General features: G+C 40.6%; 1 protein-coding gene across 6 annotated transcripts in view; it reads left to right on the top strand.

Moving 5' to 3' along the window:
- The window catches only part of LOC111078191 (nuclear factor of activated T-cells 5), a 61,949-nt gene extending 42,155 nt beyond the window's left edge, over window positions 1-19,794 (top strand). For 2 of the 6 annotated variants that reach the window (XM_022372748.2, XM_022372747.2), the window contains exons 3-10: window positions 482-858; window positions 6,510-7,076; window positions 8,661-9,081; window positions 9,235-9,391; window positions 9,469-9,716; window positions 10,411-10,594; window positions 15,852-17,846; window positions 18,374-19,794. In XM_022372748.2, the coding sequence (XP_022228440.2) occupies window positions 482-858; window positions 6,510-7,076; window positions 8,661-9,081; window positions 9,235-9,391; window positions 9,469-9,716; window positions 10,411-10,594; window positions 15,852-17,846; window positions 18,374-18,378 (3,954 nt within the window). In that variant the 3' untranslated portion in view covers window positions 18,379-19,794. Of the gene's footprint in view, window positions 1-481; window positions 859-1,766; window positions 1,793-6,509; window positions 7,077-8,660; window positions 9,082-9,234; window positions 9,392-9,468; window positions 9,717-10,410; window positions 10,595-10,998; window positions 12,972-13,041; window positions 13,136-15,851; window positions 17,847-18,373 lie in introns of those variants that run through there. The other 4 variants (XM_022372750.2, XM_022372749.2, XM_022372752.2 and 1 more) reach the window with 4 other exon arrangements.
- Window positions 19,795-21,255: the final 1,461 nt, after the last annotated feature.

Raw genomic sequence — 21,255 nt, 5'->3', positions numbered from 1 at the left:
CGAACTGCAGACGGTATTAAAATCTCTTCGCCTGTAGACGGTATTATGAATTGGACCAGATATTTGCAGAGAAGGAAGCAACATACATACATAGATGCATAGATGCATAGATACCGATATACCGATATATTACACAGAGACGAACAGCCACGGCAAATACTAATTTTTAGTTTAAAAGTAAAATAGAAACAAACAAAAATGTTAAAGAAAGTTGGTACAAATAAGCTGAGGGATGAATAAAGTCAGTATTTTTTTTTTTTTTTTAAAACTTTTCAAGCATGCTCACACTTTTGGTTTTATAATTTTTTTAGAACATACATTTTCAGTTGAAGTTTTATGAAAGCTATTATCCCCCTTTTTAACGTGGTATAGGCCAACAGTTTTGAAATGGTACAGAATGAGGAACTCGATGAAACTATAGGAACTAATCTGCGAAGGAGCACTTGGGTTGATTATCTCTCTATCGTTTGTTGCTTTGCAGGCGGGTCCTGGCAAGATAGTTCCCGGGAAGCGAATACCACAACGTCCTCATCCGCCGCCTTGCGACAACTCTAACGACAGTGGGCTGGGCTTCGACCAGCACACGGAGCTGCGATCCTCATCGGGGCCAGGAGTAGCCGATCCGGGTAGTGCGAATGGAGGAGGCATTGGCATGGTCCAGCGGACGAATCTGCTGGTGAACAGCTCCCTTACGAACACGGTGGCTGCTGCGGCGGCGGCAGCTGCAGCTGCAGTGGCAAGTAACACGTTGCAGCAGCATCACCAACAGCATCAGCAGCACCAACAGCAGCAGCAGCAGCAACACCAACAGCAACATTCACCGCAGCAGCATTTAATTCGGGCGATACCTGTATCAAGGTGAGTCGTGATCTCCCAGTCTTTCTCTCTCTCTCTCTCTTATCCCTGTTTCTATCTCACATTGCCCCATTCTCTCCATTGGTTCATGCTCAAGTAAAATTCGAGATAATTGCCTGTTCATGACTTCATTATGTTGTGTTCGACTCTTAATTTCGATTGGAGTGAATGAATTTGTTGCTCACATAACCCACACACACACACACAACACAGAAATTGCAGAATGCTCCTTTTACTATTTCTTGTTCGAGTATTGTTAGTTTCCATACAGAACTTAAGCCCACATCGACAGAAATAGCAATAAAATAATAATAGCCGTCTAGATTCATAGTCCATAGTCAAATGGATGGTCAAATAAAAGCTGCCAAAAGAAATTCGTTTAAAACGTTTTATTCATGTTTTTAATTTAATCCGATTGGCCAACTTTGATTAGGATTAGTAAATAAAGTTAAACCATACGCTTATGTCCACGAACTTACGTGTATTTTGATTTTGCATTCACAAACCCAAAAGGCAATCACCCACTGTGTATATTTTGTTGTATTTTGCCCCGGTCTTGCCCTCCGCTGCAAAGTACATATACATACTACTCGTATTTTTATACTCTATGCAGTTAAGGGCTTTTTATTGTCTACAAAACTACTTAGCAGGAATAGAAAGAAACATGAGCAAAGGGGCTTGTTCTACGGCTCCAATGGCCGCTCGCCTATCGTGCAAGAGAAAAAGCCAGATTGGAATGGGAAGGGAAATGGGGCTGCGAATAGTAGAGTATCCAGGCTTATTAATGAAGTATGGATATTGTTTCGCCAGATTCTTAGAATTTGTTGTACCTCATGCTCGCTAGAAAGTCGCACTTCCCTCAGTACAGCTCGGCCCTCGGAGCATAGCAGATCTGCTGAGTTGAATCGAATCATAGTTTTAACACCATGTCTTTCATGTAAGTGAGGCTGAAGTATATGCATTAAATGACTATAGGAGATGTTTTTTATACCCGTACTGTAAGAGTTAAGGGGTATAATAGATTTGTGGTAAAAGTGGATGTGTGCGACGCAGAGAAGGAACCGTTTCCTACCCCATAAATCCTTGATCAGCATCAATAGCCAAGTCGATACAGCCATGTCTGTCCGTCCGTCTTGATCAGCGCCTAGATCTTAGCGACTATTAAAGCTAGAGCAACCATATGTTGTTTCCAGACTCATGTGATATCACACTGTTACAAGTGTATATCCAAATTTTTACCTGCCCCCTTCCGCCGCCATAAAAACGTAGAATCTAGAATCTAGATTGTAGATGTATAATATACATTTAAGATATAAAATCTACATTTAAGATGTATAATCTACATTGTAGATGTAGAATCTATATTGTAGAAGTATATGTAGATGACAGATGTAGCAAAAAAATGTAAAATAGAAAATATTTTAATTTTCCACATATATCTCACATATTTATATACTGACTGAGTACTGGTATTAAAGTAGAGTCGCGTCCACAGCAGCTACTCACAACGTTCCTTCTCGTTTTTTTTTATTCTATCGAGTATCCATAATTTCACAAGTTCAAGAAAAGGTTATTCAAAAGCGAACTCAATTCAAAAGCCAACTTTAGTTTAACCTGTTTTTCGTAATGCGTTAGGATCCTCCTTGGCGAAAACCAAGAGCCAATAAATAAGAGCAACCTATTGAAACTATGATAGTCCATAACCATAACCATACACATATGTACATTAGGCTGGGCCAAAAATTTTTTTTTTTCGAAATTTAAACGGTACACCCCCTGTTTTTGTTACCTTGGATTTAATAGTAATTTACATGTTTTTATTTTTTATTTTTTTTTTAATTTTTTAGAGGTTGCTACCGAATTTTACAAAAAATTGTAATCAAGAAAATTCAAACAAATTTGTTTTGCTGAATGAGTTAGATAATTGGTGAAATCTATTGTATATATATTGAAACCATTCATATCGTGATTAATCAGTTATTGGCAGTAGAAAACCAGCTCAAGTTTTTGAGAACAAGTTAACTAAATATATCAACCTAAGCTGAATTTCTTGATTTTCACCAATCGTTAAATTTTTAACAGTAACTAAAATAAAAAATTAAAAATACCTTATTATGAATATGAAATAGTTTCTAAGTTTCAATATTATTTGAAAAACCCGACGAATTAAATTTTTGTTAATGTATATTTAACTAAAAAAGTGTATTTTCTTTTCGAAGTAGCAACCCCCAAACTTTAAACTAAAAATTTGAAAAAAATTTTTTAATTTTATTGAATAACAAAGAACAGAATTGGGGGGTGTCCCCTTGGAAAAACAAAAAACTAATTTTTTGGTAAAATTTTGGCCCAGCCTAATGTACATATATACAGACTTGAGTGCAGTAGTCAAATGAAGTCTAGTGTTGTTTAGTACCTTTTGTGAACTTACAAGCTCGTAATACCCAATACCAATATAATCATAAATTGAAGCCGTTGTTAGCACTGATATCATAGACCCGTAAACAACTTGCATCACCTATCAATTTGAAATCAGCTGTTATTGACCTTTTCCAGCTGTCATTTTAGAAAATTGGATTATGCATCTAATTTTTCCGTCCAATTATCAAACTGTTCACATAAACGTTAGCTAGCAAGTTTAAAAGCATTGGATTAACCTGAAAGGTATCATCTGGAGACTAGTAGTTTCTTGTCCCTGTAACACGTTTAGGATTTTTCCACACAGCCTAATAGCTATTAGGTGTAGCCACTATTTTTCTCAATCAGTCACTCAGTCGAATTCATAGTAACCAGTGACTGCCACTATCAAGCCTACTCAAAAGGTAGTAATATGTTCTTACTACGTTTCACGTCCAAGTCCACATCCCAAATCAGCTGATATTTATTGCTTTGGAATTATGACGTTGAAGTGTAAGTTGGAATAACTTATTTTACCCTGCACTGTTCAATTTAAATTACAAACAAAACTAAATAAACGTAATCCGATGTAGCCGTTCGCTTTCCTATTCACTATTATTGTTTACAAGCTGCAGAAATCATTCGATAGAGCTCCGATATCAGCACGGAGAGCTCATGAAATATTAGTTTTAAGCGTACACAAATGAAACACGAACCCAGTCTTGACATTGGGAGTCGCGGCACAGGTACAACTTTTAGTTTATATTTATATCATTTTACATACATTTTACATCAAAAATTCGCACCAACGAAGTACCATCCATAGGATTCAATCTTTGATTGAAAAATATATACACATATGTGCGTTTGTATGTACATATATTTACATATTTATATGTACTATGTCTTTGTGTAGATTACTTCTGGAATAGTACATAAAATCAGTAGAGGTTTAAGGAAAATCGGGTACACTCCTCCAGCTTGAGCAGCAACAGCGGTAGGAATACTCTTTTTCTAATGTAATCTTTGGGCATCTACCGCGCAGCCCCAAGGCCTTCTCCGATTTTGACTTGCACTTGGACAGGTCTTTCCCCTCAGGTATTTGTAGGTCATGGTGAATGTGTTTTCAGTTTGATACGACTCGAATCGGATCGGATTTAGATTTCGACTTAATGTTTTTTCTATTTGATATTCGGCTGGTTTCCAGAGTGTGTTTGTGTTTGCTCAGTGTCTCGGTTTTGCTTTTGTCTTCTTTTTGTAGCTGCTGTAATTGCATGCCTGTCTGTAATTGCTTTATTATCTTATCAGCTTATCAGTTTTATGAACTCTATTCCAATTGCGAATTGCAGTGTGGAATCTGCAACTACGGGCAGTCGACGGGGGACAAGTGGCTGCTTTGGGGTTGCCCCTCCTATCTGTTGATCATTTCAAAACAAAACAAAAACGTTGTCATTTGTATTGGCTTCTTTGGTATTGCATTAGTTAATTGCAGGAACAATCGGTAGAGCAGTGTGATCATCGGGAGGCTAAGCTCCAGTTTGAATGAGAAAAAGAATTAAATTGTAAAACTTACAGGAAAATTCGCCGTGCGCGTAGCATATACAGATCATCTCTCTTGGGCGAAAATATAGCGAATTTTGTCCAAATTACGGGTATTCCATTATAATCAAATAACTGGTATACGCACGATACAGAGAAACAGGAACGATCATCCAAGAACAATGCATTCAACGGGAAGGCGTTGTGTGTGTGTATCCAGACTCTAGCGTACTGAAAATTTGGGTACGATGGGACGGGGGCTGCCTGCATTCGTTTGTTTATCCGATTGATTTGCACATTCTTTGGCGCTTAATTTAATTTGCATATATTTGGGCAGAGTTCCATGAAAATATATTTTTCTCCCGGCGGCACAAAACATTCGTTGGACATTGCCTTGGGAAATGACTTTTGGTTGTTTTCTTGGGATTGGAATTGTTGGCTGATCGATGGGAATGCTTTTACGCACTGTTGCTCTGCTCTGCTGATTATAATCAGCTCGGGCGCTGCATTCGGTTGCCCCCGATTTGGGCTGGAACGTGTTTTAATTATGTTACGAGTACGAAGGAATTATGGCATTACATGCCACTCAAAGAGTCCAGTGGTATACGTACTAATGTCGCCATATATGTACATTTGTTTTTACACACCTCATTGACTATATTTTGACTTATTTGACTATATTTTGGATGAATCCACCATGCTTGACAAGGAAGCACGCACCTTTTATTTGTTTACTTTGTTTGTTTGTTTGTTTATTTGTTACGCGAACAAGAATTTGTCCATTTCCAATTAGACATCGGAGGGCCTAGGTATATTTGTATCCCTATCTATGCTACCCCTTTTCTTCTCTCTCGTTCACACCCTCTTTCTCATGCATTGTGCAGTAACGCCTGGTGTTGGTGTGAGAAGGTAGAGAGTCAGTAGCAGAAAAATGGAAACAGATCAAATATGTAAAGAATCGAATCAAATGGGTCATTATGTGGATAGGATAACCCAAGTAAAATGTATGTTTTTTCCCCATTTTTCATGACAAGTGCTAGCGAAATTGATAGATCATCAATTGAGAGATCAATTCATCCCTTAGCGAACCATACCAAAAGACTAAGAGAGAGAGAGCATATGGCAGTCATCGGCCCCGATATCAAGGATATCAGGATGCATATATCAAAAAAGTATAAAAAGTAGAGTGGCCGCCCTTGCCGCGGTATCTAATAACGATCCATTCCCACAGAATACATATGGTGCACTCTTGACTGTTGACGACTGTTTGCTGGTTCCGATTAGACAGATTCAGTTCAGTGTTCTTCGAATTGAGTTCAGTTCATTGCATCCAGACATTTATTGCCTATGCCAAAGCCGCTGCAGCGGCTGTCAATTTCGATTTGTTTTGCTTTGGTCTCTGGGCGAGTACAGAATGTACATATATGTACATACATTAATATGTGCATAGATTTGTACGGGTGTACGAGAGTAAATGTTTGATCTTGTAGTATCTTAAGGCAGAAATAGATACCGAGTATCTTTTAGTATGGGGCTAACTTGTTGGGGAAACAATTAACAGAATTATATGCATACATATGTATGTATGTATGTATGTACATATATGGAGAAACTTGAATCGAAATCGATAATTTGAAATATTGTGCGCTCTCAATGGGTGTGTGTGTTGCTGTGAAGCTATGTATATATATAAATGTAAATATGTATATGTGTATGTATAGATCGCGGCACACCAAGAAAATGCTGAACGCCTTTCTGGACGACTTGGATCTGGCCAACTCTAACTCGGAGGAATCGACGGCCTCAACTTCCCTTTCTTGCTCGACGACGCCCAGCCCGGATGCGGACACTGGCCTCGGCAATCACAACGGGACCTCTCGCAACAGCTCGGATCCATTTGGTGGCGTCTTCCAGGCCACCGAGGCAGCTGTGGCAGCCGCTGTGTCAGCCTTTAATGTCCAGCATCAGCAGCCCCTTCCGCAACAACAGCAGCAGCAACTGCAACAGCAATTTCAGTATCCTGGAATGGGCGTGCAACAGCAGCATCAGCATCAGCACCAGCGGAACGTGGCTCGGAGCGGGGGCAAGCATATCAAGCGCAAGAAGCTCGAGTGCAACCAGCTGGAGCTGGACAACGACGACGCCTGTAGCGAAGACGAGTTCATTCGCAAGATAGCCAATGCGGCCAACGGGGTCTCTTTCTCATCTGGAGAAGCGGCTCCTGTGGCGGCCGCACGGCCTCCGCCTGCCATGACTAGTGTGCTGCCACGCAACGGCCATGAGACAAAGTAAGCGGAGTTTTCTTTAAAGATCAATCCAAAGCAGAAAAGCAAATACAATATCGAAATCTTTTCTCATATACTTTTTTTGGAATTAAATTTATGAATGAAAACTCCAAATCTTATCACTAAAGAGGCACACATACTAGAAAGATTTATCATTTACAAATATTTCCTCTTCTTACTCTCACAAAATTGTCCTGCAATAATTTTGGAAAACAATTTAAAAACTTGGAATAAAATTGGTACCACCATACTCGTATAAATCTGTTGTTAAGGAACATTCAGAATGTAAGAACATTACAAAAAACTCTTCCTAATGCTTAGCACCTAACCACAGAAACGCAAAAGCAAAGACAAACGCTAAAAAACTCTATTCTAAAGCATGCTCATGCTGTGATCTGTATTATCAAACAAATATGGATTTGTATATTATTCATTAGCTTACAAACAAATGGTGAATAGTTTTACCAGCAACACATTTTTACATTCGCGACTGAAACTGTTTTATTCGAAATCGGAACAAAGCAGCGGAATTGCTGTTTCCACTGAGTACCATATCCTTGCCAGAAATTAAATCCAACATTTCAGAAATTCCCCTTTGCCGGAATACTCGTATAGTTCAATAATAGATTAGATTAACAGCTGTAGATGGGAGTAGTCACGTCAAAACACTTCGGAAATATGAACAAATACCAATACCAAAATTAGTAGCATCCCTTTAAAATTAAATTCCTAAAAACGTAGTTTTTTTTTTTAATTATAGTAGGTAAAAATATGTTCCGGCATTATTCCTGTATGCATGCTTCCACTCTCTCTCTCTCTCTCTCCGTGCTTCTGTGTGTGTTAAAAAAAACAAAAGCATTATTTTTTAACAATTGTAACAAACAAACGATTAAAAATAAGAAAACGAATTAAAAGTGAACAAACACAAAGATTTATCTAAACAAAAAGCAAAGAAGAAACAAAAACTCAGCTGCCATGAAATTTTGAATATCGATAAATTCCTTTTTGGCTTTTTATGTTTTTGGTTTTGCGAATTTATGTGTTCGGGTGTGTGTGTGTGCGTGTATTGTAATTAATAAAATAAAATAAAATCGTATATCATTGGCATTTTCTCGTACACATAAATTTTACTCGATTTATTCCCATTCGCATCTTACATACATATGTATCTCGCCCCATGGCTAAACATCCCTTTGGCAAACACATGTAGGCAGGCCTGGTCTTACGGCCTATTGTCCGTAAATCATTCAGCAAAAATGCTCCATCATGCTTATAGTAAATATACATATCCATGTGTATATATGTATGTGGGAACTGGCCAAAGTTCAAGTACAAGATACAAGATATTTAACGATCCTTAGACAAATAAACGCTAGCAGCACAGAGACCGGGAAATGCCTGCCACATACATTTGATCTTTACGAATGGAAATGTTCCCCTTTAAATGAAAAATGAAAAATGGAAAAACTCAAGCAATCGTGCATCTCTGCATCTTAGTTTCTGCGTCATATTATTCATGTTCTTTGCTCTCTCTCTCTCTCTCTCTCTCTCTCTCTCCTCTCTATCTATTTCCTTTCGATTCGTCAGATTTATTTCGGCCCGGACTGTCACAAGGGTAGCTAACAAGCGTCAGCCCACGACGCCGCTAAACAGCGTTGCCAGCTCGAACGACGGCCACGTGCAACTAGAGATCGTCTCACAGCCGGAGCAACAGCACCGGGCCCGCTACCAGACCGAGGGCAGTCGCGGGGCGGTCAAGGATCGCAGCGGCAACGGGTTCCCCATTGTCCGGCTGACAGGCTACGACAAGGGCGCCGTGCTGCAGGTCTTTATTGGAACGGACATTGGCCGTGTGGCGCCACATATGTTCTATCAGGCTTGCAAGGTGGCTGGCAAGAACTCGACCCAGTGCAACGAGAAGAAGGTCGACGGAACCATGGTCATCGAGATAGATTTCAAGCCAGAGACGGACATGACCATCACCTGCGATTGCGTTGGCATTTTGAAGGTGAGTGGGGTGACGGGGATGTGGGTTTCCACTATGTAATCGGCATTGGCAGTTGAGCGGATCAAGGATCATGCCCGTTAATGTCATAGGTACAATGGGTTTCTCATGAATCTCTTCGTGCTTTCATTTGGCATTGGTTTACTTTCTGTACAGGAACGCAATGTCGATGTGGAGCACCGCTTTCCCGAGCACTTGACACAGAAGAACAAGAAGAAATCGACTCGCTGCCGGATGGTGTTCCGCACTCAGCTGACCCGTGATGATGGCACCACCGAGACCCTCCAGGTCTGCTCCAATCCCATAATTTGCAGTAAGTATTTCCCACTCAGCAACCCCTTCGTTGCCATAGCTAATTAAAAAAATGGATTCCTCTCTTTCCTGTCCCAGCTCAACCCCCAGGTGTGCCGGAAATAGGCAAGAAGTCGCTCAATTCGTGCCCCGTCGATGGCGGCCTCGAGCTCTTCATCATCGGCAAGAATTTTCTTAAGGACACCCACGTGGTGTTTCAGGAGACCTACGACAGCGTCAACGGCGACGACCCCGCGACCGAGATCGCTGTGCGACAGCAGCTGATTGGCGGCACAGCCGCTCTATGGGAACAGAGCGTGATGCCCGACAAGGAATATTTACACCAGGTGGGTGAAGAGGTCTCTTGTCCGTCGGCCGGTGGCACAATAGTTCCCTAGCGTGAGAATAAGACAGTTAGAGCTGTGCATGTGAGGGCTTCTTTAATGGGATTAGAGCACAACTTAATACTATACTTATAATCCACTCGGAAAACCGACTTCCCACTATCAACGGTTCCTACTAAAACTTATTTAGGGCTAAATTTATTGCGAACATACATACATACATACATACATACATACATACATACATACATACATACATATGTTTGTACCTATCAGGGATCAGTCCCAGTGACCGCGACTCTACTTTTATTCCCCTACTCAGTCAGCATACATTTATGTATGTGAGGCCGTGATTAATGTTGAATTTTTGAATATTTTATCAGCTACATCTATATCTTCAAAATTGTGGATCCACCAGATTTTCGTCCTTTGTTGGGCCGGCGGGAGTTAACTCTTCGAGTACGCGTATGAAACATGCTTTTTTTTTACACGCACAAATTCGACTGCGCTACTGCGCTGGCTTATGACGCAGCTCGACCCGAAGAGAGTCGAACGCGGGAACTCCCAGCCGAAGCTGAGAGGTCTTCGGCTTTGTATGGGTGGGCGGTGCTACGAAGAAATATTCCGATTTGTAGATGTGTGCATGACATACATATGTAACAACAATTAACTCTCTCATTTCTCTCTTTCTCTGCAGACGCATCTCATATGCACAGTGCCACCGTATCTTCACCAGAACGTGATCAAGCCGGTCAGCGTCCAGGTGTCGATCATATCGAGCGGCAAGAAGAGCGAGCCGCACACCTTCACCTACACGCCGAAGGGCCAGTATTCGACACTAGCGGCTGCCAGCACGTTAAGTAGCACAATTCACGACCAAGGTATCTATTTGTTGACTAAGTATTGCCCCTCCCCCACCCCCGACTGCCAGCCACCGAGGCTGATGTCGGTGCTGCCCGGCTCCGGTCCACCCTGGCGACGGGCAGCAGCGTACGATACAATCGAGTCGCGAATCGAACATGACACCACACATACACCGCATTCGAGGCCAGAAAACAAGAAACTAATATACTGTGAGGTAGACTAGCCGCCAGTCCTAGGCAGATCCTAGTACAAGTACATACCATATGTAGTCGTACTGTGCACACTTTCAGTTATAAATATACATATATATATATATATATATATATATGCATGTAGTTTACCCCTCCTATAACAGCTCCAATTTTGCAAATAGAAAAACGTAAAAAAAACTTTTTTTATTTTCAAAATATTTCTTTTTCAGTATTTCACTTTCAAAAACTAAATTCGAGGCTGCTTTCACATACATACATGTATATGATATATGTATATATATATTAGATAAATTAGGAACAATCCGTAGAAAATAATTGAGGAAAACATAATTCGATAATCGATCGATAAAGCCAATCATACATATATCTTCATGCGTTATTCTGTTCTTCTTTTTCCCCTCTCCTCTCTCTCTCTCTCTCTCTCTCACACACAATGTCTCTCTGCTCATCTTTCCCTATCTTTCCCTATCACCCTCTGTCTGCATTTTTATGTGCGTTTTCACCCACCCTCCCGCTTGCGACATTAACTTAACATATGTAGGTACATATTTAACAATTATCACCTCTGGCGAATGTGCCACAAGTACACACATCCAAACGAAAGAACAAATATTCTTGACCTTAATGGGGAAGTTTCGGGAATCTAAACACCCACAAATGTATTTCAAATAAAATCTAAATTCACTATTGCCTTCTTTTATCTTCTTTGTTTCCCAATCTTTTCAAGACCGACTCTAAGGTGAGAACGTAAATGCTGAAAATATTTAAAGGAAGAGGTGGAGGTCTTTGATTTTCAACCTCGTAGCTAAAGCTAATATACTATTTATGTGCACATCAAGTACCAGTCGAGGGTAGCTTTAATCACTTGACAAAACAAAAATTTAGCCTTTGAACTGTTTTTCTATTCCCTCATACATTTTGCCTGAAGATTAACCAACGATGCCGCACACCGCATTATATTTATACCATTCAATACTAAATGAATGCAATCTCTATTAACCCCGAACAACTCCTGCCTGACAACTTTCTTATCCTTTTTTCCTTTCATATTCGATCTTATAGTTTTTTTTACACAGAGTAACGCATGAAAAGATCTATAACCAAATAAAAATAAATTTCACATAATCTGTAAGTGGGAAATGAAACGAACAACGAAACCAACGGTAATATAAAATAAAATTAAATAATATATAATTTAATTTATAAGTACGATCAACAATTACCAACTATACAAAACAATCATAAATGAATAAGTCACAAACAAGGTCGTGCAATGACTGGCGATTGAAGCCTTCGGAGAAAGAATACCTCCAAATCCCCGTTCCTCTATCGCTCTCCTTCTCTCCCCGCCTCCGTTTGTCTCTCTGCCGCTAACTCCGCGACTCCCTGATTAAGGAAGGACAAAAAATCGGAATTCTCTTGGAAACTGATCGAAACAACTCTGCTGAATGAATGTATAATTTTCATTGGAAACGATCCCAGGGCATTGTAGTACATCCATATATAAATACTGATGGATAGAAGTAATTCGGAGAACCCTTACCTTACCGGTGGTATATACTCGTACTATACTCGTACACGTACTCGTACATTGAAATTGGTTCCATATTTGAGTTGACGCCTGAAAATTTGTTGCTACGTTTTTCTATAACTAACGATAACCTTTCCTTCTGGGTCTTCTGAGTTAATTATCTACTTGCTTGGCCGTGCGTGTGGGTGTGTGTAACTGAGTGTGCGTCTTATGGAGAGTGTGTGCTGGGTGCTTGAGTGCGTCTGGGGGTGTGAGTGATCCCAGGACTTGCTGTGAGTGAGTGAATGAGGTGCAGAGTTTTCTTGATCATGTTGTCACCAAGAAACCTCTCAAAGAAAAACGACCCGCCAAAGACAAGGGCGAACCCTAAGATAAAGTCATGCAACAAACCGATATTGAACACACACAAGAAACAGCAGATCAGAAGATCAGAATACCAGGACGATAAATAACAGAAGAAGAAGATGATGAAGATCGAGGCAGCCTCCAACAAAAGCAGAACAACCTTTATCAATTCAGCCAAAAAAAAAACGAAAATCCAGGACAGGAAACCTCCGAATATAATATAAATTTTTTGCAACACTTAAAAGATCTTTCCCCTCCACAACAACAAATAAACTGCCCTCCCAACCCCACCACCCCCCCCCCCCCCCCACCGACAAAAAAAAATATGCATATAAATATTTTTACTTTATATTCTTCCTCCTTCCCCTTCTCTTAGCAATTTAGGTGCTCAATCTAACTATATAGTCAAATATGTATACATTTTGAGTGCTATAAAATGCAAAACCAAAACCAAAGCCAAAGCCAAAATTAAATCAAAATTAAGTAATTAACCGAAGGTCGATATAAAATAAATATATAGACACCGATATATCCTGTATCTCTATATATACACATATAACTATAGCAAAAAACAAAGCAAAGCCCAGCTAAGGAAAACAATCTGAAAAAGAGCTGAGAAAGCTTGCCTGGAAAGCAGCGCTGGATGCATACGATCCACGATCCTCGACTGATCCGAGTGAATGCGTAACACTCAATCTATGGGATAGACCAACGCTGAAAAAAACACGAACACACCCATACACACTCAGCCACACATACACACAAGCGACACCGTGGCGCATTCCCCGAGACGATCATCAGTGGAAAGTGGAACACAAAGCACCTCAGACCGAACCATGGCGAGCGACAGCGACCACTTCTCAACTCTAACCTCAACTACAACAACAGCAACTTCAAGGATGCCTAGGGTACTGGTTAAAACAAACAAAAAAAAAAAAACACCATAAAAAAAATTTTACCACTTGACTAAAGAACAAATTTTTTTTTGCCATTTCGTACTACATTTTCTATATATCTATTATTGAAAAAACACATTACCCCGCCCCCCACACACACATACCATTAAAATTAACTCGATATAGTCTTAATGAAACCACCCACCTTACACCTCCTCACATTCATGCATATTTACGTACATACATAAAACCTATAAGAATTACACATAAACATTTTTCAATATGCATACATACATACATACATACATACATATTACCCACATTTATGAAGCTAACAAAACGCATACATAAATGAAGACTTCTGCGTTTGTCCTGTCCTGAGATCTAAAGATCATTGTACTCCGATATCATTTCCAACAGTTTGAACAGCTATAGTTTTTCCTTCACATTGAGTTTATAATTTAAACGGGGAAAATTCATGTCTCGCTTGATCAAATACTCATACCTAAGCCGATACACATTCGTTTACTTACTCGTATTGAAAAATGTTCCATTAATATCGATTCATACATACTTACATACATACATACATACATACATACATACATACATACATACATACATACATACATACATACATATGTAACTGTACCTACCTACTGTACTAACAAACGACAAATCTCTTGAAGAACGATTCTAGCAATTACGAGTACTATCATCCATTTTGCAGTTCCGTTTCAGTTGCCCTCCAAATAGCAAATATAATCATGCTAATGTTAAGCCAAATTTCAGTGGAACCCATGAGGTGACACAAGCGCGGATACTTGTTTTGAAAGAACCTATCGAAGGGTTGGTAGTGATGGGACTCGTCTAGAACGAGTGGAATTTTAAGCATCGCTCGACTTCAGAGCCCCAACATTACGCCTAGAGAATGCAAGCAGCTTTCGACCATGCATCCCGCCAGCAAAAGTATCAGCCATGGAGGCTGACAAGGAGTGGAACATAGTCTATAGTCTAGATACATACATACACATATACATATATGCAGTGTGAGGTTCATGGGTAACAGAGTTCACCAGAGAGGGACTCCTCCAGTACTAATCCACACTCAGCACTTATCCTATACCTACATAAATATATTAATATTTAAGTCAAAACTTGAACCTTAATAATAGTTTTAGGACTAGCACTAAGTTGATATTTTAAGTAGAGATGGAAATTGCTTGGCGTGCCTGTGTGTGTGTGATTGAAAGACTATGGGATCAGGAATTCATTGAGTGATTCTGTGTGTGTGTGTGTGTGTGTGTGTGTGTGTGTGTGTGTGTGTGTGTGTGTGTGTGTGTGTGTGTGTGTGTGTGTGTGTGTGTGTGTGTGTGTGTGTGTGTGTGTGTGTGTGTGTGTGTGTGTGTGCGTGTGTGTGGGGCTACTCGTTGATCTGCTTTGTGCGACTGAGAGAAGGTTTTCCCTGTGTCTGATTCCAGTGATTGATTGATGGAGTCATTGTAAAATGAAGATACGACGATACCTGATTGACCGACTATTCTGCCGGCTGTATGAATTGAGTGTGGATGGATATGTCTGCTGATCCTTGATATGTATTGTGTCTTGCGGATGGTTTCGATCACTTGATCGTTTTATATCTAGACTTGAGTTGTCTTGGTGTTTTTTCTGCTATGGGACTATGGGACATTTTTTTCAGAAGCTCTCCTCTTCGTCCCCCTCTGAATGATTGGATGTGTGACTCGTTTAGCATTCCCAGGTCATGTTCCAGGCAATACAAACTATTAGTTAATAAATATTCATATAAAATAAGCATAAAATAAGCATTAAATAAGCAAAACTAGCATGTAAAGATTAACAATATTTGAACCAAAACCAAACACAACAAGACCCCTTGACCCTGACCCCACCCAGAGCCCCGAATCGTCTCGATTGGGCGGTCGAGTCCGGGAGCGATTCCTAGCTTAAGTTTACCTTAGTGACCAAGTTGTAGTTGCCATAAAATGTTCCCGGACTTTACTGCTCCACCCATGATGGATCCACCTAAACTATCAGACTCTCTGCCTCTCTATAAATATATATACTCCATCCAAAGCGCTTACCCCTTACCTTAAAACCCACCCCCACTCGCTCTCGTATTTTATTCTTTTAATTTGTAACTTTTTTTTTATTTGTTTTTGTTAATTTTGCTAGTTTTTTTTATTTGAGAACCCGTCCCGACCATGCTCCCCTATTGAAGTGCCACCAAAACGTTGCAAACTAAAACTCTCCACTCCCATATATTTTGTAGATGTGAACAACTTTATGGACACCACAGCAGCGCCATCGACCAGCGGGTCGAACTGGTCGACAAATCCGCAGGCATCTGGATCCGGTTCGGGACCAGCCTCCAGTGGCGAGGGGGTGGTGGAGACCAAGCACGAGATAGACTCGGGCATGATGCCCCCACCGATCACCACACAGATACCGATGGGCGTTGTGCGCCGCTCGTCGCTGCCCAGCGCCTCACCCATGATCACGGATCAGCAGCTCGTCCACCTCAATGCGGTGGCCGTGGCCAGTGCCGAGGCCTTGAAGAGCGAGCTACTCGACGACAGCAGTACGCACAGTCCACTCACAGCGGAGCCCACCCCGGATAGCCCCAACGGCATGCAGTACCACCATCAGACGCACTTTGCCCGCAAGTCCAGCCTCGACACGATCATGTTCGATCAGTCTAGCAGTTTGCCCGGGTTCCCCGTCACAGGCGTTGATATTGACTCCGCTGCTGTGGCGGTGGCTGTGGAGCTGGCCGTAAAGAACGAGATTGTCAAGCACGTGGTGCAACAGCATCAGCAGCATCAGCAGCAGCAACAGCAGCAGCAGCAACAGCAGCAGCAACAGCAACAGCAGCAGCAGCAGCCACAGCAGCAGCAGGCTACAGCGGCGGCAGCAGCGAGCGTGCACAAGTTCATCGACGAGCTGACAAAGTCCACATCGGTGGTCACCAGCAATGGAACCACAGAGCCAGCACTCTTTACCAGTGTGGCGGTGATCGATCACGCTCTGACCGACATTCTGCAGTCGAAGGTGGGCGTGCTGAGCCACGGCAACCACCAAACAGGAGGCCCACCCAACGGTGTGCTCGAGCGGAGTCTGTCGCTCGGATCGACCAACTCGAGCAGCTCGTTGAGCGGCAGCGAGTCCTCCCCAAACAGCTCGCCGCTCACCCAGGACATCATACTAAACTCGGAGCCGGCCGCTGCTCTGGCCGGTGCCGCCGGCCTCGCTTCGTCTCCCGTCGATGTAGGCGCAGGCCTCTCCACCGATATCATCATGAACCCCGCCGTCTCGCCATCTACCATACTTTGTTCGGCCAACGGGGCAGCCACTGCGGTGGTGCCCAACATACTAGCGCCCCACCAAGTGACCATGGCCAACTCCATATTGAACGATATAGCCATGCAGCCGGAGCCGACGCAGCAAGATGCAGCCGTGGCTGCCCTAGCGCTGAAGAACATAATGATGAGTCCGCCGACGTCAGCTGGTGGGGTAGTAGATACCCTTCCACCGACACCGGCTGCCTTGCAGCCGGAAGTGGCTGCCACAGCCACTTCGACAGCGGTTAGCAACATGATCATCAAGGCGGCCGCTGACTTCATCACCACCCAGGAGCAGGAGCAGCACAACTACCATCACCAGCACACCCGTACCCACACCCATTCGCATACACACTCGCATACACGTTCGCCGCAGTCTGGCGTTTCAGTGGCTAACAATGTCGTTGAGGCTGGCGAGGATCCGTTGGTCAATCTCCTTCTGAGTCACTCAACCCCACCGGAGACGGCAGCCGCAGCTGCTGCAGCCGTGGCCGCGGAGGCTGCCAGCTTTCAGTCGCTTTCAGGTCACGGTCACGGCCATAGCCATAGTCATAGCCACAGTCATAGTCACAGTCACAGTCACAGCCACAGCCACAGTCATGGCCACGGTCACGGCCATGCTCACTCGCACGGCCACGCCCACTTGCCGGTTGTAGCGACCTCACCACAAGAATCTCTGATCGTTGCATTGGCCAGCGAGAATGCGCTGCAGAAGTCCGTGGCCACCGCCGCGGTCACCACCAATGGAGCCGTGATGACCCAACAGGCCTCGGCACCCTCCACGGCGGGAAGCATTTTGCCAGCGGCTGTCGGAGCCGTCGCTGCTGCTGCGGCCGTGGCTGTCCAGCCCCCCATACCCCAGGAGCTGACCACGATGTCTGATCAGGACCTGATCAGCTACATAAATCCAAGCACCTTCGATCAGCGTGAGTATGGGCTTGTTGGGAGTGTTGGAGAGTGCCATTTTTAATGAATTCTTTTATCACTTTCAATTTCTTTGAACTTATTTCTCAACTTCTACTTTTATTGGATGCATCCGATTTAATTACTAGGAAACAATTCTGTGCATTTTGAATAAATTCCTTGGCACAAGACAAGTCGCTGGCATGCCCAATCAATGGAATGTTAGAGATTCCTGCATAAAATCCCTTGATTCTTCATACAACTGCCTATATGAAATCTTCAAATTGAAATTTCGATGTGGAATTTCCACGATTCCTTCTATCGGTGTCAAAACCGGTGATAACCTCTACATATAGGTATTAATGCCTGTGTACATGATGCCTGGATAGGTTATTAATATTGCATCCATTAACTGATGAAAAATTTGGAAAAAAATATATGAAAATTGCGTCATATCGTTATTTGCGAATAACTAATCAAATCAACACTCTCATTTCGTCTTTTATAAAATTTTGATTACAATTCTACTACCCTTATTTTTTTTTTGCAGTGTAAACGGCTTGAGATCAACAAATTAAATTACGTGGACTTGTTTTTATTATTAAAAATTAATATATTAATACACAGACTTAATACTAAGGATTTAAACCTGTGGATACGGATTCAAGGTTTCAGTGTGGACCAACTTTGACCAAGCGACAGCGAATAAAAGATGTCTTTTGCCTCCCCCATCAGAAATTAAAACAGAGACACCCACACACACACACACACACACACACACACACACACACACACAAAATAATTATGGCGTTTTTAAGCTGTAGCACATATAGCATATATACACATTTGTTTGCATATATTTTGTGTTAGTTAAGAAAATGAAATCAAATCATATCAAAAAGTTAAATAGAAACAATGATTTACAACTGCCATATACCTACGAAATAAAAGAACTGGAAGAAGGATCAATAGGAGTCCAAAAACGAAATATTGCATACAGAAACAAGAAGGTCAGCAAGAAAAGATCACCAAAAAATTGTAGAGCAAAGGCAACAGTAGATATCAGCCAACGATAGAGACCCAAATCTCTGAGCAAAAGTATCAGCTTAGGCCCATTGAGTTCGAACCTTGTATTTGGATTGGGACGAAGATATTACCAGAGGCTTCTCCTCTTACAGCCCATCGCATTTGCCTTGTGAAAACATCCACTATTAATCTCCTTTTGTTGATGTAAAACACACATTTTTCATTAAGTCTGAATTTTAAATTTATTTTTTTTTTTTTATTTAAAAAGAATTTGCATGCATACAATATACATTTTTTGGAGCTTACGCTAGGATTATTGTTTTTGGGACAGATACTAAATTAAATCCAAGAATGGAAGAATGAACTAATGATTAAACAGTTATTTATATTTATATACATACAATTTAAGTTACAAATACGAAGAATATGCGAGAAATTCCAAAAGACTTTTTTAACGATTTAATGAAAACGCAACTATTTGTTTATGGGAATTTTTTTTTTTTATTCTTTAATTACATTTATGGACGAAAACACAAACACAAAGAAAAATTAAACTTATGTTATTACTATTATTATAATAATACAACTATTAATATTACGAGTACTATTAATGTTGATATATGATATGAGGAGCGCCAGATTTCAGTGTTATCCTAGATTGTCTAAAATATATCACGTACGTGTATGTATGTATTTCATGTGCTATAAATGCAAATTATTGCTTTTGTATTACCATACAAGAACAGAAAGTAGAAAGAACACGAACCGAACATTTAATTGAAGCAGTTAGTCTTATTCAACATGTGTTACCCGAACCCTAAAATAAAAATCGAACGAAATGTGCATTTGTATACCCTTATTTATATACATATATAAAAAATATAAATACATGTATACCCATATATTTATTCTATCTATAACGAGCACGAATTTCCGCCCACTCCCAAGAATATTTGAACAATGAAGCAAACTGAAAACAAAAAGAATGAAACACCTGCTACTATTGAAGAATTTGTTTGTTAATCCTATTCGAAATAGAAAATTGGATTCACTTTGAACAACTTAATTGAGATACGTAATCTACATACATATATGTTAAGGGAGTCCATAAATGTGTTAAACAATCTCAGAGATTGCATATTCCTCATTAGATTTTACACCGAATAAAAATGAATGAGACGGAGAAGGAGAAGGCAGCACTAAGAACGAGAGAGAAATATGGAGAGCCAGCGGTTAAGAATTGTTAATGTTAAATGTTATACACATATACATAATTTATATAAGAGTATATAACTTTATAATAAATAAAAATGAGTGTATTTTTGTATGTCCTTATTGCCCCACAGGGCAAAAGCTGAATCCGAAACAGAGAAAACTGAAAATCTTAAAGAAAAGAGCAACAAATGTAACTGACATCTAAAACGTATCAATTGATGAAGGAAGAATGTAAAAATAGCCCTCATAAATACATACATACATATGTATATAAGGTGTCAATTTCAAATATAACCTCCCCCTCCCCTAACAAACGTTTATCTGCTCGTTATCTCTTTTTATGTGAAATAAAAATACTAAATATTTTAAAAAAAGAAAAAAAAGGAACAGCTTGTTTGAATTGGGAGTTTTGTCAAAACAAAATACTACATACATAGAATGGGGTAAAAGTAATAGCACTGTAAATTTAACTCGTGCCAGTTAATGCACCAGGATATTAAGACATAGCAAATACATAGCGACTCAGCTTGAAACAAAGGACGAAAATCTGTGGCATTCACAATATTTAAGATACGAAAAAACCCAACGCAGTATCGTAGAAAATGTCCATATATACCAGTTTGCCGAATCTGGTTAAGATCGGATCATTGCACTACTCAAAACCATTTTTTCGCTTCGAACCAAACCAACCTTTTTTTTTATCGATTTGGGGCTTTAAAAAACGCTTAATGATCATTTTTTTTCTACGACAGAATCTTTTTTAAGCATTTAAAAAAAATTTCAGATTTTGTAGTATGGGTATAAAAACTATTCACAGTAATTTCGAAGTTAATTTAAAATTAGAATACTATAATATTATTTTATGGTGTGCAATTTGGAAATTGTTATGGGCAGCAATTGCACCAGTATTTTTGACCTAGGAGGAACGATCGCAATGTCAGCAGAATTTTCTGCAAATGCGGTTATTATTGACTCAGCTACAGTGCTGTGTGGTGAGGCTACCCGTTAATTTCATGTTCGTTATTTATGCGATAAATGTGCGTAATTCTGTGAGTGAAAATTCTCACGGCCGTTGAATTGGTGTTCAAACATCGCCCAAATGGACGTCAAGTCGGCGTGTAATTTTGATATTGGATGATGATCCGCACGGTTCTTCTAGGTTAATTTTTGAAGGCTATCTATCCATGATTG

This window comes from Drosophila obscura, unplaced genomic scaffold, assembly GCF_018151105.1.
Source record: "Drosophila obscura isolate BZ-5 IFL unplaced genomic scaffold, ASM1815110v1 contig_74, whole genome shotgun sequence".
NCBI lineage: Eukaryota > Metazoa > Arthropoda > Insecta > Diptera > Drosophilidae > Drosophila > Drosophila obscura.
The sequence above is the reverse complement of the archived record's forward strand: the minus strand, read 5'-3'. Positions and strand labels throughout refer to the sequence as shown.